Source organism: Zeus faber (genome assembly GCF_960531495.2).
Source record: "Zeus faber genome assembly, chromosome: 21".
Lineage (NCBI taxonomy): Eukaryota > Metazoa > Chordata > Actinopteri > Zeiformes > Zeidae > Zeus > Zeus faber.
In genome coordinates, this window is record NC_137208.1 from 19,092,189 (window position 1) to 19,117,406 (window position 25,218).

At 43.7% G+C, this 25,218-nt stretch overlaps 1 protein-coding gene across 1 annotated transcript; it reads right to left on the reverse strand.

Moving 5' to 3' along the window:
- Positions 1-1,253: 1,253 nt before the first annotated feature.
- On the reverse strand, positions 1,254-22,031 carry tnpo3 (transportin 3). The gene is made up of 23 exons (XM_080022753.1): positions 21,812-22,031; positions 19,706-19,906; positions 18,511-18,584; positions 18,247-18,403; positions 17,724-17,867; positions 17,050-17,225; positions 16,348-16,486; positions 15,849-15,995; positions 15,630-15,737; positions 15,431-15,522; positions 14,993-15,132; positions 14,044-14,235; positions 13,810-13,901; positions 13,525-13,601; positions 12,897-12,957; positions 12,646-12,786; positions 9,315-9,431; positions 8,836-8,930; positions 8,368-8,524; positions 6,370-6,537; positions 6,139-6,251; positions 2,804-2,899; positions 1,254-1,730 (listed from the first exon to the last, which is right to left on the reverse strand). Exons 1-22 carry the CDS (start codon positions 21,929-21,931, stop codon positions 2,839-2,841), a joined length of 2,772 nt encoding a protein of 923 aa, XP_079878879.1. The 5' UTR covers positions 21,932-22,031; the 3' UTR covers positions 1,254-1,730; positions 2,804-2,838.
- Positions 22,032-25,218: the final 3,187 nt, after the last annotated feature.

The window sequence follows — 25,218 nt, forward strand, 5'->3', positions numbered from 1 at the left end:
GAGAAGCACAAGAAGCTCAGTCTACGTTTAACCTTGTAATGTCTTTACTCAAGTCAATAGCTGCTCCTATGGACAGTTATTACAGGTGTTTTTTGATGAGCTTGGGATCCCACTTGCAAAAACGAAATAATGCAATGGCACAACAAACATGTCGCCTGCGGACAGCACAGTTAAAAATGAAACGTCTGAAAGGGTCACCGCTAGATATGAGCAAAATCGAATCGTCCAACACGGATGGACGTTCCAAATAAACCTTCCCGGCTCTCTCAAGCAAGGGTCCGGACCACGTTGGGAGCGAGAAGGGAAACCGCCGTTGTCGGTGGCGGCGTTGGCGCCAGGCCGGGGAGTATCGCCGGCACCTGGAAGGAGGCGATGAATGACAAAGTCGGGGTTTGTTCCTCTCCGTTGTTTTTAATTGTTTACAACAAGGCTACATCATTCGATGCCGTGGTGTTCGTTCCTCCCATGTTATGAGCGACACCAACTGGAAGAACAGACACGCACGCGCCCACAAACACACACACACTCGTACATGCGCACTCGCTCTCACACACGCTCACACATATGCATATGCACGCACACACACACACACACACACGCGCACTCACACACACGATTTCTTTTGCCAGGGTTCAAACCGCCTGTCTCGGCCCCCTGCTTCCTGGCAAAGGATAACTAAAATTCCAGCCAACGTGGTTTTATTTTGTTTTCTTTAAAAAGGTCAAAGGTGACGCCAAATTGGTTTGTTTTTTTTTGTTGTTTTTTTGTTTTTTCAAGCATTACCCATCTACCATCTGAATGCCTCCACAGGCACTGGCAGCCATGGGGGGTGACGAGCATCGTGGGATTGCCGTTCACTCCTCAATATGGCACAGGCAGCAAGACCACGTTAAAGTTCTAAAGACATGTCCATGAAAATAAATGTTCTCTCTTTTTTTTTTTTTCGTCGTAAAAACTCAAAACGTCTTTTTGATGCATTACGATTTGCAACCAGGCACATCCTTTTTGTTTTTTTTTTTTTAGTTTTTCCTCCTCTTCCTTCCTCCTCGATGCTCTGTCGTTGTGTTTTTTTTTTTTTTTTTCCTCTGTATTTGTTTTATTTGATTCTTTTTTTTTTTTTTTGGAAATGGGTCCTGCGGAAACCCAGCTGACGCAGAACTACTTCCGATTTCAGCTCCTCTTTGGACCTGCCCCCGCTACACCCCTTTTCCGACCAGGAGAGGGCGCCGTCGCCCGTCTTCCAGGGCAGGACAGTGAGGCGGTGGGGGGTGGGGTGTGGTTGGGGGGGGGGGGGGGGGGTGGGGGGTGGGGTGTGGTTGGGGGAGGGGGCGGAGAGATGAAGGGTGGGGTGTGGTGGGGAGGTGCAGAGAGAGGGTGGTGGGGGGTGGGGTTCTCCTCTTCTCAGTCTTGCATGATCTCTTCTTCCACCCCCAACAAAAAAACAAAAAAACAAAAACAAAAAAAACCAAAAAAAAAAAAAACAACAAAAAAAAATAAAAAAAAAGGTGTCGTTAGCTTTTCCGTGCCGTTGACCCCGTCGCTCCGGTGACCTCCAGAGCGGATGCGCCCGTTGAGCCTTGCCTCCCGTCGCCAGGTCCCGCCGCCCCGTCCCCCCACCCCACCCCCCATGAGAGTTCCCTTTAGGGTCTTTTGCCTGCAGTCCTCAGCGTTTTTCCGTCGTCTATTTTTGCCGTCACCTCTGAACGTCGTCCAAACTAAAGATTGTTAACCTGCGGAGACAGAGACAGCCCAGTGGTGAGACCGCTGATCCCGAACCGATCACATAATGCAGGCCTGACCCCTGGCACATGTTTTTATCCAAAGTGTGAAATGTAATTTTTTTCTTTTGTTATTATAATTATTAATATTATTTGGAGACAAACGCTAAATGTATGCGTCACAATTGACATAAGTATCATCTTTTAGGTCCCATTATCCCAAACACTACCTCACTACCTCACACTATTCACATTCACATGCCACTTTAATTCACATGCCACTTTAAATGCACATATCTGTATATACATAGCCATATTCCTTCAACCTATTCCATTTTATTTCAATTTATTTTTTATTGTATTTTATTCTATATATTTTTTATCTTATTCTATAAGTATTCCACTTACTGTATTACGTTTTAGGAGTCAGTTAGTCGGTCTATTAGAAAGGAATTTTCTACTTTTTATTTTATTTTATTTTTGTACTTTTTCCTAGGACTTATTGTGTGCTATCACCGGGTGCGTTGCATTACATTTCACTGCATATATGTATGGAAGTATGTATATGTATGTGACAAATAAAAATCTTGAATCTTGAATCTTGAATCATAATTCGACCCCCCCTTATTATTATTATTATTATTATTATGGAACAAATATTATGTGCAACACTTCAAATTTAGGTCTATAATCAACAAATTCAGTCTAAATAGAAATCTTTCTACTTTCAAAAGTGGTCAAAGTTCAGATATCCCCGATTGCATATTAGAAAACTGTTCCATATGAATGTATCACATAATAATAATACTACTTGATTTTATTTGTATTGCGCCTTTCCCAAAAACTCAAGACACAAATATTAAAATCATACAGCGCTGCATAGATTAGGCTACTTGGAGCATCTGGGGGGAGCTTCAGGTGGACGGTATAGAAATTATGATAAAATATATTTCAAACATTATAAAATACATTTCAAATATTCAATTCATTATATTCACATTCGATGTAATTTAAATAAAATATCAATTCATCAGTCTCATCGAGCGGCCCCCGCGTGGGGTCGCCACCCCCAGGTAGAGACTTACTTGGGTGTTGTGGCAGAGCGCTCTGGGAGGCGCGGCTATCGGAAAAGTCTGGTGAACTCCCGGATGGCCCAGCACACCTGCTTGCACTCCTCCGCGCTGGAAGGAAAACGAGGAAAAAAGACGAGTGGAAATTAGTATTAGTCACCGGATCGCCGTCGGTCTCTAACGATGACGCAATTATGTTTACAGCCGAATGTCAGGGGAATATTCACACCAATCCAACTATCTACTGTCCTCAACAATCTGCTATCGAATAAAGGAAGGAACCTCTGTGTGAGTGTCCTTCTATTATCTCGTCATGTAGTGTCGAATTTGGTGCAATTCAGACACGCGACGTGCGTAATATTGATAAACGTTGAAGAAACAAGAGCATGGCCGGCCACTCCGCCCTGCAGCGGCTGGGCGGGGCTCCGGGACTCTTCTTCACGACCGGGTCACTTACATCCACGGTGCGGCCGTTCCGAACGGTGCGGTGGGGGTCGGCCGACGGTGCCAAATTCGGTTTCCATCCAATAGTAGGTAAAACCGGGGCCAGAGTCGCCCAAAAACAAAATCAGCGGAGCAGTACATCGCTTTCACCGACCGCTTTTCCCGCCAGCGTTGTGCGCGTGCGGAGAGGATCTCCCCTTTACCACGCGGTGACGGGCGATCAGATATATTCAGGGAAACGGATCCCTTTTCGGGCATCGATCTTCAGAATGAGACGTAGCAGGGATGCTTTTGGTATTGATCCGCCCACCTCTACAATGCAGCCCATGTTTTCAACGGGCACTAGTTTCGCTAGCCTTACTAATGTTGCAATAAACAGAACAGCGGTTGAGTGTGTTCCTATCCGTCGGGTTGATTTTTACATTCCAATTCAATAAATAGATGTGGTAGATATTATTAGAATTATCATAAGATCAAATGGACAATATACCAAATTCACACATATACATTAAAAATGTAAATAAGTTATAATCAGCTCAAGAATATAGTCAATTCCGAGATGAGCAATGTTGTTGACTTCACCTGTCAGTGGTTTCAGCCACAACATTAAAACCACTGACAGGTGAAGTCAACAACATTAGTGGTCTCAATTTTAACTGGAATAAGAGTTGACGCACGCGAACAAGTCTTTCCAGCGAGCCGTACCGACTCTTCCGACTCTTTCGTCGGAAAATCCGACCAAACCTTTCCACGGAGCAACTCGTAAAGAGCTTTTCGTCGCCAGGGAATGAGAGTGAACAGGCGTTTTTTTTTTTTTTTTTTGGCACGTAGCGAGTTTCCGGGCGAGCCTGGACACGCCGCAGGGGAACCCGTGCGGTTCTCCCCCGCTCGGCTTTCTTTTCCAACATTCCGCCGCCTCCAGAGGAGCCTGTCTGGGCTTGGTCCCGTCTCTAACACACAACCACATCCTCTTGAGCTAAATAACTTAGCAATATCATTTTATAATACATTGCCATGTTTTTATTATTCATTGTTAATTTTTACATTTAATTGTATGGTTTATTGATGGTTCATTTTTATTGTTTGTTAACTTATTGTATATTTTCATTTTTAAGGTTGTTTTATAGTTATTTTTTTGGTTTAAATGTATTATATATTGTCAAATGTTAATCGTTTATTTGTAGGTTTCAGGAATATATATATATTTTTTTTTAATTTTCTTGTAGATAACCTTTGTCTCATTGAATAATGCCACTAGGGCTGCCCCCGACTTAAGATTTTCCCAATGGACAATTAGTCGATTAGTTCAAGTCATTAGTTGACTAATTGTCACACCTTTATATTATTTTAATTATTTAAATATATGTTTTTGGGGCATCAGAAAATGGTTTGAGTTCCAGGGCTGAGAAAGAATGTTATAAGTAATGTTGTTAACACTGTGCTACATTACAGATAAATACAAAACCACATAAGCAGCCTTTAAAATATACATTTAATTGATAAGCACTGCACGCATGAAGCGAGCCCCCAGGAAAAACATAGCACCAGTTAAACCTATTAGGCCCTATTATTTTATTTATGTAGACCCGTAAATTACATATTCACATAAATTGTGCTGAAATGTAGCGTACACATTCTCCGTCACTCCATGCGCCTTCTCCGTCACTCTCTCGGGATCCCGACTGGGGACGGGGAAGGCGCAGCGAGCCCGCGGGGACATTACCCGTCACGCAAGGTGCTTGTTTCGTTCCGTAGGGAAACACAGTAAAGTGAAAGAAACAACATCTACAATAAAAACAAAATGTTTTAGCGCTCTGATCGCGCATCGCCGGAGTGCGGGCACCATAGGCACCGTCGGTACCGTAGTGCGCCTTTGATCGCTCTTTCTGATGTGCATCTATTTTTGTTAAAACTTGTTTAAAATTAAAAGCCCTCAAGCGTTTCATGCACAGATCCAAATCATACAGGTTTTTAAGACGCAGCTCCCGAATGAGAATTGGAGTTTTGTTTCCTGCGACCAACCGACCAATGAAAAACTTGCTCAACTAAGGCTCATCTCGTCGACTGGCACAATGCTTGCACTGCTGCATCACATCAAGGTCCTGGGTTCGATTCCCACCTGGGGCCCTGTTGGCACCCCGCTCCGGAAGGTCGTCTCCCGATTAGGGGCCTTTCCGTGTGGAGTTTGAATGTGCTCACATGGGGTTTCCCCCAAATAATGGAGAAGAACCCCACTAAAAACATGCACGAGAAACATGGTCTGACCGACGTTGTTGTTGGTCCCCGGGTGCTGTAAGCCGCCCACCGTTCCTGGCTGCCCCCTGGAGGAAGGACAAGCCTCGATGGGAAAAATGCGGAAAAGACATTTCCCGGCCTCTATCTCCATGTGCGTCGGCCGCAGCTGCACGAAATGCATGTGTTGTGGCGTGTGTGGTAACAAAAAGACGAGCTAAAGCTTGTTCAGTTTAATCTTAATGTTTGGTCAACTATTTGAGGGCAGTCCGAAATGCCACCTTTTCATCCAATTCTGAGATTTATTACACAATGTAATTTCATTTTTCCTTTTCTTATAACTTTATAATTGCCCATCAGTTTATGTGAGCTATCCCTCCATTTATACAGAACTGTTAAGTCCGAAACCATGCAATCCGAACAGACATGATTTCCACATCGGATTTGTGCTTTCTTAGTCCACGAATTGGGATTCACTTCTCCCTTCACGTTGAACTTCCCCATCTGCCGCAGTGACAAACGTTTAAGTGCAAAGTTTTTTAGCGAGGAAGTCCCCTCTTAAAAAAAACAAAAAAAAAAAAAACATAAAATGAAAAAACACTCTACTGGGCACAAGTGCGACAATAAAGTCAATCGGCTGTCCATCGGTGAGAAGTGCCCCGCTTGCCGCTCACCTGGTGACCTGCTTGTGGAAGTCTGTGAGCTGCTTGTGCGTGACGGTCACCGCGCCTCCGGACGTCTCCTTGGGAAGCCCCTTCAGCGCCACCTCCAGCCAGCGGCAGAACGTCTGGGGGGGGGGGGGCATTGGACCAAATGAGCAAAACAACCCCAAAGGCAAACAAATAAAAACCCAGAGATGTCGCCATCCGGTGGTGGGACGACGCGACTGCAGCCTTTAAACTCACCGGCCGGTCGAACACCATGATCTCCCACAGCACCTCCGCCACGTCAGGCAGCGTGTACGGCGGCAGGCAGAAGCAGCACGTGTGCATGAGCTGCGTGACCAGCTGCTGGCCATGCTGCTCCATGGCCTGGCTGATCAGCTGCTTTCGCAACTCAAAGTCGTCCTCGTGCTGAGAGAGAGAGGGGACGCGACAAGATAAGATACAGCTTTATTGGTTGCCGGGGGGGGGCAAAAAAAGTAGTGGCAAAAAAAAAAAAAAAAAAAGTCAAGAAAGAGATAAGAAGTAGGATGGAGAATTCAAGTAGCCTCTTCATCAAGTGCAGTCATACATTTATGGGTCAATGACATGATGCTCTGTTTTTTGTCAGAATCAATCATAATTCAAATAAACTAGATGTGAAGAGAAAATAAATCTCTATAAATAACGCTCTTTTTGAAACCACTTTCAATTTTTTCTTTTAAGTTCACCCAATTTTGGCGTTTTGTGGCTCAAAAGTCAAAAGTGTCAGGCGGTGCGACCGTGTTTTCGTCGGTTTTAAGCCTATGCGGCCTATTTACAGTACGGTTGTACATGAAAATAGAATGTATTTGTGCGCTTCTAGTGTGTTGTGGGTAGGCATTTTGGAGGTGGGGCTGGTTTAAAAGTAAATAACTATGATAAATTGAACTACCGGCAGCAATACACAGGGTCAAGTTTAGTCATGTTAGGTACGTATTACAGCTTTCGGAGGTTTCCGAAACTGCACTGTGATTATATGCGGGGACGTTTGGAGCCGACAGGGGCCTCTCTCGAACAGCAGATTACTTCTCTAATGTTTATTTTTTTTATTTATTTTATCCCCCCCCTTTCCTTTTTTTTTTTAAATTAATTTATTTACTTATTTATTTATTTTTTGAAATCGTTCTCCTTTGTGGGGACAGGAGCCGGTCTAGGCTTGGTTTGGGAGGAGTTCGAGTTGAAATTGGCGTTTTACGAAGACCCGCGACCGGGGAGAGAACGGAGGAAGCGCACCTGCGCTACGACTGGCTGTTTGTGTCACATGTTTGACTTCATCAGGGACATATTTACGGAGGCTTACGTATTTACAGAGTTTTACGAAGGGTATCGAATGGCCGTAATTTGAGTGGTGACTTCTTTCCTTGGATGAAATTTTCGATAGTTTACATTTCCATGGAATATGAAAAACGTTGCAATATTTCTGAGTAATTACAATTTCACGTCTTTTTTTCGACGCCTTCCGAGTACATGAATGCATCATTCATTCCCATAGTCGAGTGGACTCGACATGGTCACAAGTTTCTGTGGATTCATGTTTTTTTCATGACTCCACAGACATCTACCAGAAAAGAAGGTACATAAACACACACATAGACGCCTAGTTTGTAATCTCTAACCACTCAGAGCGATGGAGTCTACACCGCACACCGCACACCACACACCACACACCACACAAATGTACATTCTGAATCATAAACTGCACATTTATAGTACATAGTATGATGATGTCATAGAGCGTCTTACTCAAAAACTCATCTTGTTCCATTAGTTTTTCCCCAATGTTGGCGTGTAGGTGACACACGACCGTCTGGCCACTTTGGGTCAGATTTTGTTGGTTTTTTTTTTTTCTTTCCCCACAATTTTTTTCTCTGTATGTGGATCGATTTGGATGAAACTTGAAGAGATGTTTGCGACACCCCGGTTCTAATGAGAAGCTTCTGTGGCTGTTCTGTTCAACAGTTTTAGCCCGAAAAAATTGCGAGGACATTCACCAAAATTTGAACAATTCCAATAGCTCTGCGGGCTGGAACCCTAATAGTAATGGAAAAATAAATAAAAAAATAAACAAATAAATAATAATAATAATAATAATAACAAAAATAGCTTGGGAAAAGACTTTAGCACAGCAGTGGGTAGTCATGAAGTTGTCCAAAATTCTCATTGGTGTTCCCATCAGGTAGCCAGACATATCAGCGCTGGCTCTGTGGTGTGCCCACTCACATCGTTGGTGACGCCCGTGTGGATGAGGTCCCGCACGAACTTCATGACACTGCAGTTGGCGTCTCGGTGGTCCAGCGTGGTGGCGGCGATGGCGCACTGGATGATGTGGACGATGATGCTGCTGCCGAGCAGCGTCACGGGACTCCGCTGGATGAACCTGGACCGGGGGCAGAGACAAGACAATGAGGAAAAACCCCTCTTATGCAATCGTCATGCATATTTTAGGGTGGGTCACGCCTAAAATGAAACTCGGATGCGTCTAACCAAGATCACCGAATTAAACCCATATTTTTCTGTTCCGAACCATTCAAGATTGGAGTCCGTCCCTTATTTTTCTCTCAAAAACGCAGCCACTCCCTTCAGTTAAACCACCTCCCCTGGTCGAGTTAAAAGAAATTTGAACCAAGATCAAAACTTAACACGAAACTCGGTCGAGAGTTGGGTACAAGAGGACGAACGGGTCCCGACCTGGTGGCGAGTCTGAAGAGGTCATCCACCGTGTCCGGGTGGTTCCGCAGGCCGTTGGGCTGCTCCAGCAGCAGGAACGTGGGCATACACAGAGCCTGGTGGAGGAGAGCAAAAAAAAAAAAAAAAACCCCAAAAAAACCCCACAACAAATAAATAAATGAAAAATTAAATTGCTGGACATTTTAATCTAGGTGTAAGACCTCTATAGGTGAAATGTAAGACTTTCTTTCATCGCAGACAAGAAATATTAAACAATATACAACAAACCTAACAAAAACAATGAAAACACATTTAATAAAAAATAAATATTATACCAAATTTCAGTTTTGTGTCAAGGATCACGGTCATTGACTTTCAATCATTATTATGTCTAGGGTTAGAGTTGTACTGACAATAACAATATTCAGAGTCAAAAGACAAAAGTCAATAGTCAAGACCAGAAGACAGTGTGTGTGTGTGTGTGTGTGTGTGTGTGTTACCTGCAGCATGTCCAGCAGCCCCTGTCTGCAGCCCTGCTCCATGCCGTACTCGTCCACCAGGATGCTGCCCAGGTACAGGAAGCATGAGTGGGGATACACCTGGTAAACGCTTACCATCTGGGGGAAACGCAAAATGCACAGGGTTCATTTCTGGTGTTACAAAATTAAATTCAAGGACTTTCAGGCACTATTTTCTTTTTCCATTTTCAAGGACGCAAAACAAAATTTTTATGTGATCTTTATTAATCAAAATATAATATAATCTGAAGTCTCATTGTCTATTATTTATATTAGTATATCTATTATGAATCTCATTGTCATCTACTACTAGGGCTGAACAATTATTTTAGACCAATATTGCGATTTAGAATGTGATTTTTTTTTTAAATCTTATCTTCTGTTTTATTCACTAAACACAACCAATAAATCTTTCGATAGTATGACCAACACAACATTGGAGAAAGTCAACATATAAACAACATGTGCTCTTTCCTGTAGGCCAGACCCACAAGTTATGATCAAATGAGATTACTTAACTATTAATAAACCTCTTGAGTCTTGAATTATGAAGAAAAAAAAAACAAAAAAACCCCAAAAAACAAACACTTCAATCACAGTCAAATATAAACTCATTGATTTGACTTAAATCCTTGATATTGTTCAAATGTGAAAATTAACATTCCAAGATATGCAGTGTTTCAGCAGAAACACATTATTTTTTATAAAAATGTTACGCGCATACGTCCACAAAGGCGGAGCACCGTTCTGTATGCTCAGGGACAGCTTTATGCTCATTTAATTAAAAAAATAAAATAAAATTGTGTTCTGGAAGAGGCTCTGTCTGGACTCTCACAGATGCAGCTGGCCAAACCCGGCCAGCTGCACATGCTGCGCACAGCACACAGTGGCCGGGGCTGGAGCACCGGGTCTCACCGGTTAAAGGGTTAAGCAATCGCTTGGAGACGGGGGCGTGGAGAAAGTGTCCCCATCACGCACGGTTTCTTTCCATACGCACTTGTTTCGTTTCATTAGGAGGTGTAAAATAAAAGTGGTGCTTGGGGCTTTCCTGCAGTTGTGGGGTGTCTACGCAGCTGCGGAGCTTCGGGGGCCTTTCTGCTGCTTGGAGGCGCCACAACATAATACCAACCTTATACACCAGAACCAATTGGGTTAAGTCCTGTACACTCAATGGTAGACACACACACACCAACACAACACCACCACCATCACCACACCTGCTTCAAATGCACCCCAGCACCCTCCTGGTTACATCCCTCTCCTTTCCTCTCTCATCAGCCCAGCAGCGTCTCTACTTCCTAAGGAAGCTGAGGAGAGCCCGCCTCCCTCCCCCCATCCTCACCACATTCTACAGAGGGACTGTAGAGAGCTTCCTGAGTAGCTGCACCACAGCCTGGTTTCGGTAACTGCACCAACTTGAACCGTAAGAACCTGCAGCGAGTAGTGAGGACAGCTAAAAAGACCATCGGAGTCCCCCCCCGCCCCCTCCATCTCAGACATCCACACCACACGCTGCATCCGCAAAGCAACCAGCATTGCAGAAGACCCCACCCACCCCTCACATAAACTTTTCAAACCCCCTCCCATCCGGCAGAAGGTACCGAAGCATACGGTCCCTTACATCTAGATTATGCAATAGCTTCTTCCCCCAGGCCATTTGCCTCCTCAAGGCTCAGGGACTGTTGAATGTTGTCTGGCGTTGCTGTTTTGTACTTTTCCAGTCACTTAGTCACTTTTCTACAGCCACTTAAGATGTTGTTTTAGTCACTTAACTTAGTTGTTTCCTTGCACGCCACTAGACTATATGTAGCATGTCGTCCAACTGTGTTCTATGTTGCACCGAGGTTTTTTGGGAAACGTTATCTCAATGCACTGTGTATATGGCTGAAATGACTAAACCCTCTTGAATCTTAAATCATATACTGCCATATCTATGACAGGAAGAGGCCACATGCCCAATTGTTGTTCCAGTTTTCCTGGACCTGATTAACTCTGTTTTTCAATATATGTTGTCGTCCAATGTTCATGTTTCCGTGTAAATGTTGTTTGGTTCTGTGTTTAATTGTCTCACCCGTGGTGATTCCCCCCTCTTGGAGTAGTGATCAGTTGTTTATAGACCCAAACATGATAAATAGTTCTCCAAACAGAGGGGATGGTGGTGGCTCTCTATAAACAAAAACTGTGCTCCTGTCATCCTACAGGTCGTCCACAGGACAGAGTTATTGCAGCAGTACTTGATGATTAAAGAATTAATAAAAAGTTGCATTGCAGGTTGAGAACTTGAACTCTACTTGCACACTCACGCTATCCTAGATGCAATGGCATCTACAAATACTGTGATATATTGGCAACATGCTGAGAGCACAGGTTGAGAGAAAACCAAAAAAAAAAAACCCCCAAAAAAGGGGGGGGGGGAGACCCTTGTGAGACATAAAATTATTTTTTGATTTTTAAAAGGCTTTGCGATTTAAAAATTGCCTTCTGTTAAGTTACGATATTGGTTTGAATTTGATTAATCGCTCAGCCCGATCTACTATTTTAAGTGTCTGTAACCAACCGTGCTGGATTAAATTTACAATTCTCTGGTATAATCTACGTTAGGGGTTCGCAACCACCGGGCTGCGGTCTGGTACCGGGCTACGGGGCATTTTCCACCAGGCCATGGGAAGGCGGGCGGGGGTGCCCTGTTTAGCCTGTGCTTTATTTATTTTATTTTATTTGGGGGGGGGCAAAGCCTGATCAGAGTGATCTTGAATCCTAAAGACTCATTTATTTACTGTCCCTCCCTGCGCTGTCCCGTCCACTGCTTGCATGGCAGTGCACCTCGCTCTGCCTGGAATTCCGAGTTCATTGTCGAAACACAGGGGTACATTTATTTAATTTTTTTGCTTGATCCCAATCCTCGTTTATTGTAGTTGTATTTATTTTCCTCCGTGTGTAACGGGGACACACTCAGTCTCACACCCCCCACTCCATAACCATTGTGTGTGCTGCGGCCCGTGACAATAACAGGTTGGGAACCCCTGATCTACGTCGTAAAAGGGATTGTGGAAAAGTTTTATTACGTTACGATTTGAATAACAAAACCATGGGGGAATATCACAGGTTTTCAATGATCGCTTCCCCCCCCCTCCTTTCCCCTCCTCCAAAAGGACTTCAGCACAAAAGGGGCTATTTTCAAGGTTTTCCGCTACCTTTCTGTGGACAAAATTCAAGCACTTCAAGGACCAGGTAAGAACCCTGCACACATGAAGAAACACACCCCACACAGCGAGAGAGAGAGGGTGAAACAGGGCGTGTCACATGCTCGCACCTGTGTGACCAGCGGTTGCAGCAGCGAGGCGGAGCCCTTGCCCACGCAGCGCACGGCGAAGCGCAGGCAGCGGCAGCAGCGCTCCACGATGCGGTTGTCGGCCTGGTGCGTGTTGAGGGTCTCGGACAGCACGGGCCAGATCTGATGAAGAAAATGGATGTTGGATAAAATATATATATAAAAAAATAATTACTAATTCTCACAGACAGACAGACAGACAGACAGACAGACAGACAGACAGACAGACTTGCCTCCTGGATTACTTTCTGACAGGGGTGGGTCTGTCCATTTTCTACTATGGGGTTTGTGTGTCTAGAAGAAAAACACAACATGGTCAACGCTGAATGCATCCAAATACACAAAAATGTCAATAATGAAATAATCAATACTTATAGAGTCCGCAAGGGGAAATTGGCTTAGCCAGGAGAGTGCACGCCTGACACATAAACGGGGCCAAATACACATCTAATTGCGAGACAAGAACAGCAACGCCTGAAAATCTAAGCTATAGTATAATACAAGTATATGGGTCAATGCTCCTTTTTTGTTGTGTCCGAATCAATTATGATTAAAATAAAACTTGATATGAAGACACGTGTAAAAAAATAAAATAAAATTCTCTGTATGGTATACTCTATCAATTTACTTTGAGTTCTGTGGCTTAAAAGGCTATAAATGTCAGGCGGCGCGACCGTGCTTTATGTCCGGTTGTTCCACTGGACATAAATTGTCAAAAATCCAACAAACTCTTTTAACTTAATAGACAAGTTATTATAGTTTTACTCCCATTTTAAAAAACATGTTTGTCATTTACCATAATATAATATGAGACTAGAGACTGTTAAAGTGGCTTTAGTTATTTTTTTTTTTTTTTTTTACCGGAAGATCACTGCTAGTCTGTCCAGCCACACGGTGGGGTCTGTGGTTTTTCCGTTGCTGGGGTCCTGAGCGAGAAGCTGAATGAAAACACACACAAAAATTAATACATTCAATTCAATTCCGAGTTCTTGGGCCCCTTAATGTGTTGTACATACTTACGGGAGCCCTACTGAGACACAATATAAAACAAACATGGATAAAATATACACCAGAGCTGCTCCTCAATCAATCAGAGCATTTATTTTGACCGCGCCCTGAAATGAACGCATAACCGCCAGCACCGACCTTTTTGAGAGCCATGACCTGCACAGCGCACAGGTCGCTCAGACACTCTGCGATCTTCTCCAGGGGAAGACGGGCGAGGACAAGTGCTGTGCCTGATCCGAGAACAACAGGGGGAAAAAAATATATATAACTTTGGCCAGGAATCCACAGTCAGTGGCACAAAATGGAGCTGGAGTTTTTATGTCTGACCGTTAAAAAATAAGCGAGCGAGCGAGAGAGAGCAAGAGAGCTGACCTTTAAGCAGGCCGACGGCGGCGTCTGTGGTGAGGGCGAAGGAGTCGAGGGCGCGGGCGATGTCCAGCAGGCCCTGGAAGTGCTGGGCCATGTGGTCTCGGCACACCGAGCAGATGTTGTGGATGCCCTTGGCAGCCACCGACGCCAGGGGCTTCTCCCTCAGACCCTTCATCAGGTAGTTCAAAACTGGGTCTGGAGGGTGGGGGAGACAAGGGGTTTATTAGGGTTTTACTGATTCAGACGCCATTTTGAGTCCAATTACTGAGCCAACTATAAAGACAGGTTCACCGATAGATGTGTCACAGCAACTTGCATTAAAAAAAAAAGGCAAAGTAATAAAGTCATAAGAATAAAAATAGACAAGTGACGGGAGGTTGACATTGAAATCTTTAGTATCAACGAAAGGGAATGACTCAAATTGTCACAGATTCGATACAAAGCCTGCAATACAAAGTTATTACAGCCAAATGATAAATAAAACAGGGCTCCAGACTGCGACCATTTAGTTACATTTTGCGACCTTTTTGGAGACAGTGCTACTAAATTTTATAACAAGGAGCACACAGCGCAACTTCCAAATATGCATGCCGTGTTGTTTTTTTTTTTTTTTACATTTATTATTAATTAAAAAAAAATAAAAAATTTAAAATCGTCATTGTTTATCAGCAAGAGTGTTCCCGTTATGCACGGTGCTTGTTTTGTTCTATAAGGAGATGTTAAATAAAATAACCTCCATCTAAAATAAAAAGACACTATTGTGGTGCTCCGATTGCGGGCACCTCATCGCTGGCGTACGCACCGTCAGTACCATCGGAGAGGGAGACAGGTGTGAAAATTGCGCCCTCATCGTTCCCCCACCTTTCCGTTTTTTATTTTTTAAATTTACACGAAAGGGTTTGTCTGTAACAAAGGCGCCAAATTGGAGAGGTTGGAGGCGTCCAATACACACCTAGGAAGCGGGGGTTCCTGTCCACCACCTCGCTCATCTCGCCCACCAGTTCGATGCTGGTGTAGCGCACGGCCATGTGCACTGTCTCCGGCAGCAGAACCACCTGCTCCAGCACCTCCGTCAGGGTAGGGTTGTTCTCACTGTTGATGGTGGGCGACGGGGGTCAACAGTCACGTAGAAATGCAACACAATTGGGCAAGCTTGATTCTGTGCAACAACTTTCAAGGTACCTAAGGTTTCTAAAGTGCCTGATGAAACCAGGAAGAAAAAAAAAAAAAAAAAAAAAGATTCTAAAAACAGATACAATAAAAAAAGAGAAAAAACACAATAGTAAAACTGAAACTAAGGTTTCGTGTAAACATTTGTTGAATTAATAATCTCTATATAATATGAATACAATTTTAATATATAGAGGCTTTCCCCCCCCCCCACACTCACGGGTCTACACTTTTTGCAATGGCAGCCATGATGAAAAGCACCGCCTCCGTCACCTCCCACGGTGGATTCCCGTCTTTCAGGGTGGAGTACAGCTGAGAGAGGAGAGGTGGGGATGGGATGAGTAATATGTTCCAAGGAAAGAAGGACAGATAGATTGATAGACAGAGACAGACAGATATATTTAAAAAAGGACAAGTACCTGGGAGAAACATTCCATTGAGCCCACAAGAAAAATCACATCCTTGACGAGATCGGAGACCCTCATCCTGAATTCCCCAAAGTCATCCGAGTCTTCTGGGATGCCCTCCTACGGCATCAAAAACAACACAGGAAGTCGTTTATATACAGTGTATGTATGGTTTCTTTTTTTTTTTTTTTTTTTTTAAACAGGGAGTTATGATGATTTGGCGCTCCCTACGTGGTCGGGGTCCAGCTGGCAGTGGCGGGCCAGGCTGTGCAGCAGTCTCTGGATGTACGGCCGGAAGATGCCGTGCAGCGCCGGGTCGTTGGTCTTGTACAGGTGCTCCCCGAGGCGGTACCAGAAGTTGAAGGAGATCTCTACAACCTGGGAGGGGGGGGGTCTTTAAGCTTTAAACTCACCCACACATCGTTGTGTGTAAAAAATATACAATAAAATGTTGAAAACATACAATAAACGCCACAATTTTACAATGACAAAAAAAACGAACAAACCAGTTTTTCCAATTAAGGAGTATGCAGAATGTGTCAACATGGGAAGAATGACATATTCACCATTAACAAATGCATTTGGTGTGCAGTTTTCCCCCATTTACGATCCGAGACAAAATATACATAAAAACAAAAGAATTTAAAAAAATAAAAAATAATTAAAAAAAAAAAAAGACAGGTGGGGTGAGAAATTAAATTAAATAAGAACACATGTCTGCCTCCTGTACCTCGTACTGCGGGTGTCCGGCGCAGATGAGAAGCAGCTCCAGCGTCCGCAGGTCGCCCATGCCGTGGCCCGGACTCCTCACCGTGGTCTCCAGGAAGGTCTCGGACAGCTCGGTGAAAATCCTGCAGTAATTCAGCACTCTGACAGACAAGGTGGGGGAAATGAATTTAGGGAAAGCCAGAGTTCCTTTGAGGAATTAGTACTTATTGATGAATTCCTTTATTATATGTATAAGTCTAGGGGAGCAGATGCAATCATCAGTCATGTGGTCGCTTTGGTGTGTGTGTGTGTGTGTGTATGTGAGACCAACAGGGAAACAAAAACATAAAAAAAACAAAAAACATTTTTATACAGTTTTTCTACTTTTCTTGTGTACTTTTCATAACTTCCTTTCTTCAATAAATAAATAAACAAATAAAAAAATGCTGGGGGGAAAAAAACCCAAAAAACAGGAAATGGTGTATTTACAGTGAGGTATTAAGCAACTTAGGAGGGTTAGCACTGACAGATGCTCTTCTTAGCAACACGCTAATCATGACAGAGGGATTTAAGAAGAAGGAAAAAAACAAACAAAACCTTCACGCTAAGAACACGGAGAACACCAAGTGGGGACCATCACCGTTTAAAATTGAGCAGGGACAACAACATTTTTTTCTTTCAAATTTGTGAATGTATGCGTGCGTGGTATGTTTGCAGTCCTCACTTGTCCAGGTCCTCGCGGGCCACCGCCATGTGGTAGGCCGTCTCCAGGGTGAGGACGCCCTGGAAGAGCTGCAGGGCCAGGGCCACGTTTGTGTCCACGTTTTCGATGGCGTAGAGCGCCGAACACACGCAGTCCGACGCCGCCTCGTGCAGGTTGGTGGAGGTCTCATCCCGCTGCTGCGAAAAACAACAAATAGTCAAGAAAGTCGTCTCAGTATCAACAGGTAAAATTAAAACTTTTTTGACTTCAATAAATATAATTAATCACCAACTGAATTCATAGTTTTAAAGCTCAGCCGTATGTCCTCTCAACACAATTTTAGGCCCTATGTTCGCTCAGTCAGTTATAGCGGTTAATATATGGCAAAGGCACATGAAAATTGGGTCGAAAGAGGACAGACGCTGTCCCTCACGGTCCGTGAAGGAGTCTGATGTTTAACACAGCTACGGTCAGAATGTTTGCTTTGGAAAGCCAACATTACAACATGTTCTGAGTGCATGTGGGCCCGGGTTGGACGTATAGTATCGAAAACCTTGTTCTTAATTCTTCTTCTTTTTGTCAAACTTCTATTTTCTCTGAGGACGGGGAGCGCCCAGCTATTCCCTAAGACTTGTGTCAGGGTGTAGGGGAATATGGGGGGGTTTGTGACTCCCGAAGACACTGCCAGGACTGACCAGAACTTGGAAGAGGACCATGAGAAGCTGGTTGCTGGCCATGAAGTTGCTGTCCAGGACACCCAGGTTGAACCAGCTTCCCAGGCAGCGGAAGACCTTGATCAGCATCTTCTCGTCGCTGCCCGTCTTCTCCACGCACGTCGTCTGTAAAGAGGGTCGTAAAAGCGTCCTTGTGTGAAAACAAGGTATACATTATGAAGTGTATTTGAAGGGGGAAAAAAAAGTATTTAATTTAAGTATAAAGTATATAACAAAATGGCCCCCGTGTTTTTTCCCCCGCTTAACACTGTCATCTTATCTGCTCATTAGCACAACAGGGAAGCACGGTGGGAGAGCTGCTACCGAACCGGTGATTATACGACGATTAGTCTCCCCCCGGGGGGTTATGACGACGTAATGAATCATGGAGCTCTGCTTTTAGATGGCAGGGGGTTTAACAGGGCAGCGTAAAACTAAGGCAATAACACAGTTTAGAACGTTTTGGGGTTTTTTTTTGGGGGGGGGGGGGGGGGGGGGGTCTCACCAGCAGGGTGACTACCGTGCTGGAATAGTACGCCAGGTCCTCGATGATCTCTGTCCGGCGGTTGGCGCCGATGCGTAGCGAGCGGCTGTGGACCTCCTCGGGCAGCACGGTCAGGATCTCGATCAGGAACGTCATGGAGCTGACGTCGTTGTTGTACCTGTGCAACGGGGAGAGGCGAGCGTGAGTGTGGCGGCGAGACATGCGCAGAACCTCGCAAGAGCGATCATTCCACTAGTTTGGCAAAGGCGCAACTTGAGGAATTACTTTTCTATAAGTGTGTGGACGCAGCCCTTCCACGAGGCCATCTGGAGGGCCAGGTCTGCAATGGCCAGAGCTAACTGTTTGGGAGGGGAGAGAGAAGAGAGAGAAACAGTTTTTACAGTCTTTTAACCAAAAAGAGGAACGCAACGACGGAAAAGTTAACCTCAATTACCCAATTGTTTCTACAAAGAAGGTTGCATTATTTAAAAATGTTTTTTTAAACAAGACTAGTAGCAAAGAAAATGCTGGTCAACCTGCTAAACCTTCCCGTAAGTCATTGGCAAAACAACTGAACGCACGGCTATAGAAGTGAAAGCATTTAAGTAGATGGCGGTACAGTCTGGGGGCTCTTAGGGGACACACACACACACACGTCGAATCTTTGGTCAGTGCGCATTACAATAACAGGATAAAACAGAGAGAAGCTTACAAAATGCACAGAGATAACATTTCAATCAGGAATTCTAAATAAGGGGAACTATAAATATATTTTTACTTGTGTTAATTGAACACGGCTCTCCGTGCACCCCGATCGACGTCCACCCAAAGAAAACAACAAGGAAGAATGGGGCTCCGTGGGGATGGGTATCATTAATATTTTAAAGGGTACTACTCTTTATTACTTCCTAAACTGCTCATCGATCGGGTATTTTAACGGTTCTTGTATATTTTTTTAAGAGAAAAACCAAAACAAATCAAGAGGAGAATTAACACTGCTTTATTTTCTGCGCATTAAGCATGGAGAGGGGCGATCGGGGACAGACACGGAGAAAGTGTCCCTATTACGCACGGTTTCGTTCTATACGGTTCTATACACACTTGTCTCATTCGATGAGGAGACGCAAAATAAAATAACCTCCATCTAAAACAAAAAACACTGATTTGGCGCGCCCATCGCAGGAACCCCATCGCTGGGGCGTGCATCGCCGGTGCCGTTGAAGAGGGAGACAGGTGCGCAAAATGTGTCCGCCTATCTTGCCAAAGGAAGAGTCCCCCACCCCCCGCACTGAATATTTGCATTGACCAGCCGGTTTCGATTCGACTGAAAATAACTGTGAGTGGGGTACAGCCCTTCTAAATAAGACTGACACTTATGACATTTAAAAAAATGCTAATCGGCGATTAGAAAGCGGCGGTAGTGATGGAAGCGAACAAAAGGCCGGGCGGGACAGGTACACGGCCAAACAGGTTGGGCTACCTGGGTGACGATGATGGGCGAGAGGTCTTTGAGGTTCTGAATATGGGAGAGCAGGGAGTCTCGCAGTGCATTGTGGGTCTCCGGCGGCAGCTCGTAGAACGAGGTCTGGATCTTCATCTTCATGGTCTGCGCGGCAAAGTAGCAGGACTCCACGTCCTGCTTGACCTGCAGGAGCTGGTCGGATATTTCCCACGCATACATCTGGGGGGAGGGGGGGGTGACAGAGTGAGGACACTTTCCTGTTTCCAGTAAGATCGCTATCCTTTCTCTCACCTCTGGCCGATTTGCTTTAGGCGAATCAGCTGAGAATTGAGGGGGTTGGGGTAACATTCCTCGGTCGATAATAACCACCTGTGATAATAGCTGTCGCACACAAAAAAGAAAGCCCTGAAAACCTCGACACAACACTCCTCGTTCTTTTTCTTTACATTTGTCAAGACCGTGATATATAACATAGTTTTTTTTGGGGGGGGGGGGGGGGGGGGGAGAGACAACTCCGACATACATTTCAAATGATCCGTACGAGTAAGGACAGGTGGTTTATTGTGGGAGATGGCTGCACATATGAGCCAATGGATGCAAATTCTGAAACGTCCTGGCTCTGTACAGATATGTGCAGGAACTCAAGACAGTCTGCTCCCCTAAAATTAGCCCACCAAACACCTTAAATAGAAGCACACAGAAAGCAGCCATTGCCCATGACTTGAAGGGGACAGGATCTGCCCATTAAGCTATACAATGAATGCTGTCACGCTACATTGCTTTAAAGGGGGAATTCCTCTGGTATCTTAGTCATTACAGCTGGATAGTAGCCTGGGCTGCAGCTATTTGAATAGTTTAGCTGGCAGTGTGGCGACTGCAATGCAGCTTGTCGGCGATCCCGGATTTAAAAATGTGCTTAGCAAGTTGGAAGGGGTTTGGTTGTGGTGAAAAGCGCAAAAACAACATGGGCCAGGGGCGGACACACAGATGCGGAAATAAAATGCGCTAGCTGGTTTAGCTGACAATTGAGGGAAACAAGTAAAAAAAAAAAAAAAAGAGAGAGAGGATAATTGACTGCTCTTGATATTTCAGGTAACAGCCTTAAGTGACGTTACAAACAGATCACTCGCAGAAGTTACTTCGAAAGTTATTTCGGCGGAAAAATGTTACATTTATAATAGCTGCTATTAATGATGCAAGACTCGTGGACGATTCGTTCGTACCGAACGCATCCTTTTAATGACTCGGGAGTCACCCCGGCAAAAGAGTTGGGCGAGCGAGTGAATCATCGAAACCACATTAAATAATTACTGACCACTAAATTAAAGTCCGGGGTATTTGGCATATTTCACATTGAGTGCGACCAAGTCCTCCTTCGGATTGGTCCGCCGAAATAATTACTTTTGAGATGAAATCGGGCTAAAGCATTTCCTGGGATCCACATTTCGCATTCATCACCCGCATAAATAATGGCGGCAGACATTAGTGGCAGAACTAAACGATTCTCGGGGCGCGTTCCATTCACAACTCAGAGCCGACCCGACTCTCGCAACCCTCGTCCCGGCTCAAATCAAACAAACGACGAGCCCGACACCCGGACGAATCACTGCGGTGGGCGACTCGCCGAGAACCGAGTCTGAAAAGGGGAGTCGAAGCTCTCTCGTCGCCCAAAGCGGACAGCTTTGCAGACAGTAAGTAAGCTAAGCTAATTGAGCTAAGCTACGGTTAGCCAGGCCGCCCCCCCCCCCCGAGCTCAACTCCCCTGAGCCACGGCAAATCCTTCCCCCTCGGACAATTTCTCCTGCTAAACGCTGACCTCTACTACCGCTAAACGTGCGGCGGACCGGCGCCTGCCCCGGGTCCACAGCGCCCCAACACGGCTGATCTAGCCACACGAACGGAGCCCCAGCCTGTTTTGGTCCATTCATTACCTACGCCGGAATAAAAGCTACATTAAGACCCGGTCCGGGGCGCTTCGCGACACGTGTAATTCAACTCGGAAACGGGGGGAACGACGTCGGGGCGCTTGTCGGGTTTCAACAGATCCGGGGGAGGGGGGGAAAACAACATTTCTCCGCCGCAGGGCCCATGTGAGTCCCCCCCGCCTCTCTCCCATTTTCTTACCGATCGCTGCAGCTCGCCGAGCCACACCGAGGCTCGCTCCTTACCGGCGGGGTCCGGGTCGTGGTACAGTGCCTGCACCGCCTGGTAAACCAGCGCGATGGTGGGTTTACCCTCTTCCATGTCGCCCGATGGTTTTCACGGCTCAGAGACGGTAACGCGAGCGAGTATCGTCGGGTTTGTTTTGGACGGAGAGTTGTCTTATTCAGTCCTTATGGCGACCGCCATCTCGCACTGCTGCTTTCCTGCGTGTGCGACCGGATATTTCTTCCGTGTGGAAAATGGAAAAAAAAAAAAAAAAAAAATTAGCATGGGGGGGCCACCGCGGAGGCATTGCAAACACAAACAAACGTGCGACCGCAAATAACGAATAAAAGTCGACATACGCAGAACAACAACAACAACAACAACAACAACAACAACAACAACAGCGCGATTCAAAATCTGATCATTTATTTTATATAGAGTTTATTTTTTTTTTTTTTAATTTGCGCAGGAACTGTATTTTTTCTGTCTTCACTATAATACAAAGGAAGAGTAAACATATGAACATATAAAAAAAAACAACATATAACATATGAATAAAAACAATGCAGCGCGGTTAAGAGGAAAAAGCCGACGATTCAATTGCTGAAGCTTTATTTTTGGTTCATTTACGTACGAACCGCAGGAATCTTTTTTTTTTTGTTTTTTATTATTAATAATAATAATAATAATAATAATAATAATATACCGTATGGAGGGTGATCGAATTTGGTAAAAAAAAAAAAAAGCTGTTTTTACTTTAATTTTTGTATAATTGATTTGATCTTATTTTCAAAATTGCATAGGAACTGCGATGTTTTTTTTTCAGAGCGATTCAAAAACTGTTGAATTTTATTTTTTATTTTTTATTTCAATCTTGACTGGAAAATGTATACATGTAAAGTTTAAATTGTGTGGGTGTGGTAATGGGAATTTAAATGTCACACATGCAGAACAATTAAAGTGTGTAAAAAATCCAACAATTAAAAAAAAAATGTATTCCTTTTTTTTTTTTCATTTACATAGATTGTCATAGGAGCTGTAAATGTATGCGGGAGTTTAAATATTACAACAAAAACAACAGCGGCAGAGTAATTAACATTTTAAAAGGCAGAGTATTCAAAACTTGCATTTTTTTTGTTATGTAATGTTTGTATTTATTTATAAAATGAAATTAAATTTGATTAAATTAATGAAAAAGCAGACGTTTCAAAAAGCTGATCCACCAGTGAGGGAGAGTAATTACAATTTGAATGTATTATTATGTACTATGTATTTTTTTTTTTTTTTTTATAAAATGAAATAATTGAATTGAATTAATGAAAGAGCCGACATTTTAAAAAAAAATACCTTTTTTTTATCACATTTTTATCTTATTTTACTAGCGTTATAACCCTATAGGCGTATATAGTGACACAAAGATAGTTAAAACCAGATAAACCAGGTTGTTAAGGAGCAACGATGTTTTATTGAAATAATAAACGAGCGGAAAGCAGTGGTCACGCAATCTGAAAAAAACAAAGGGCTCTTCAAGGTAAATGAAATGAAAAAGTAAACCGGTCCAACGGCAACAGAAGCGCCCCTGTCGCCCCTGAAAGTAGCGCCGTCCACGGCGCGCTTCTCGGGCGGATCTTACACCCGCAGCTGCCTCTGCTGGAGGATCCACGCAGCGAGTTTTCAATCGGCCAATCACGGGAGTGGACTTGCACAGACTGTAAATAAAAGAGATAACAGCGCACGCAGACAGACAGGCAGACAGACAGACAGACAGACAGACAGGCAGGCAGGCAGACGGACAGACAGACAGACGGACGTACTCCCAGGGGCATGTGTGTAACTCATATACACTGTAAAACTGTGCCGGAATTAAAAAATGGAAGCGGAGCAATTCGCATGTCAAAAAGCAAACCATTTAAAAGCCGATTATGATTAATATTTGTATTTTTATCATTGTATTTTTAAAATCGTTATTTTAGTTTATCTGAATAGGGACTGTGAACATATGTAGGAATTCAAATGAAAAGTAACAAATGCAGAGGGAAACGTGTTTATTAATACAATAATATAAAGAAATGAATACATCTCATATAATATAGTATTTGACATTATATAAAAATATATCAGGATGTTTAAAACAAGCACAAATAATATTATGTATACTGTATATTTTCCAATTTGGGAACGTCTGCAGTTCCTGAAATTACCCCTAGATAGCGCCAGATAGACATGTTCTCTTGCACCGACAACATCGTTTGAGCAAAATCTTGACTGACTGGGGCTGGAGGGATTTATTTTTCTCATCATGGAGTTAGCGTGCTCAGTTTGAGTCACAGACATTCAATTCTGGTCTGAGTACAGCTGAAGTAATGATAGATAGATATATAGGTAGATAGACAGACAGACAGACAGACAGACAGACACACAGATACTTTATTAATCCCCATAAGGAAATTGGAGGCACAGATCAGAACAAAATAGTAAATAAAAAATGACAATGCACAAAAATAGAGAAATGGCAATATACAATGAACAAAAAAACAAATAAACCTCTGCATGAACAATTCAGAGTGGAAAAGCTCTTGTGCGGAGCGCGGGCGGGCATCAGGGTCCTGCTTGGCGGCGCTATGATATGATATCGACCTTTTACACCACAACCAATTGTGACAAGTCCTGTACACTCACAGGTGGACAGACACACACACGCACACACACACACACACACACACACACACACACACACACACACACACACACACACACTCAGGCGGTCTCATCATAGGCGCCCGCATGCCACCGGCACCTGCTTTGAAAGCACCCCAGCACCCTCCTGGTTGCATCCCTTTCCTTTCCTCCCTCATTCACTGCCATAACTGTGACAGGAAGAGGCCATGTGCCCAAATGCTGTTCCAATTTTCCTGGACCTACGGTAATTAACTCTGTTTTTTCGATACATGTTGTCGTCCGATGTTTATGCTTTTCCGTCTACATAATTTTCCATGTACATGTTGTTGTTTGGTTCTATGTTTACTTGTCTCACATGATGTGATTCTCCCTCTTGTAAAAAAAAGAATATTGTATGTACACAAGGTTATAAGCAGAGTAGATATTAACAATAAAATAGATGCAACAATGCAAAAAGTATGTTACATAGAGAGCATATAGTAATAATAAACAGTATAGGATAATAGCAATATATAATAATATATGATCATGATCATATAGTACAGCATAATAATAATAATAATAATAATAATAATAATAATAATAATAATAATGAATTATTAATAATAAATGGTAATACAACAATATAATAATATGCAATAAGAAGTATTATCCACTTGATAATACCTAGTAATGAATGGTATGTTGTGATTTGTATGCATATA

What these genes read in the sequence shown, in the direction of transcription:
- tnpo3 (XM_080022753.1), bottom strand. Translation starts at nt 21,931, where the DNA reads ATGGAAGAGGGTAAACCCACCATCGCGCTGGTTTACCAGGCGGTGCAG. An exon ending in CGCCCATCATCGTCACCCAG is followed by an intron (nt 18,585 to 19,705) that starts GTAGCCCAACCT and finishes CCTCCCAAACAG; the next exon opens with TTAGCTCTGGCCATTGCAGA. An exon ending in GTCCACACACTTATAGAAAA is followed by an intron (nt 18,404 to 18,510) that starts GTAATTCCTCAA and finishes CCCGTTGCACAG; the next exon opens with GTACAACAACGACGTCAGCT.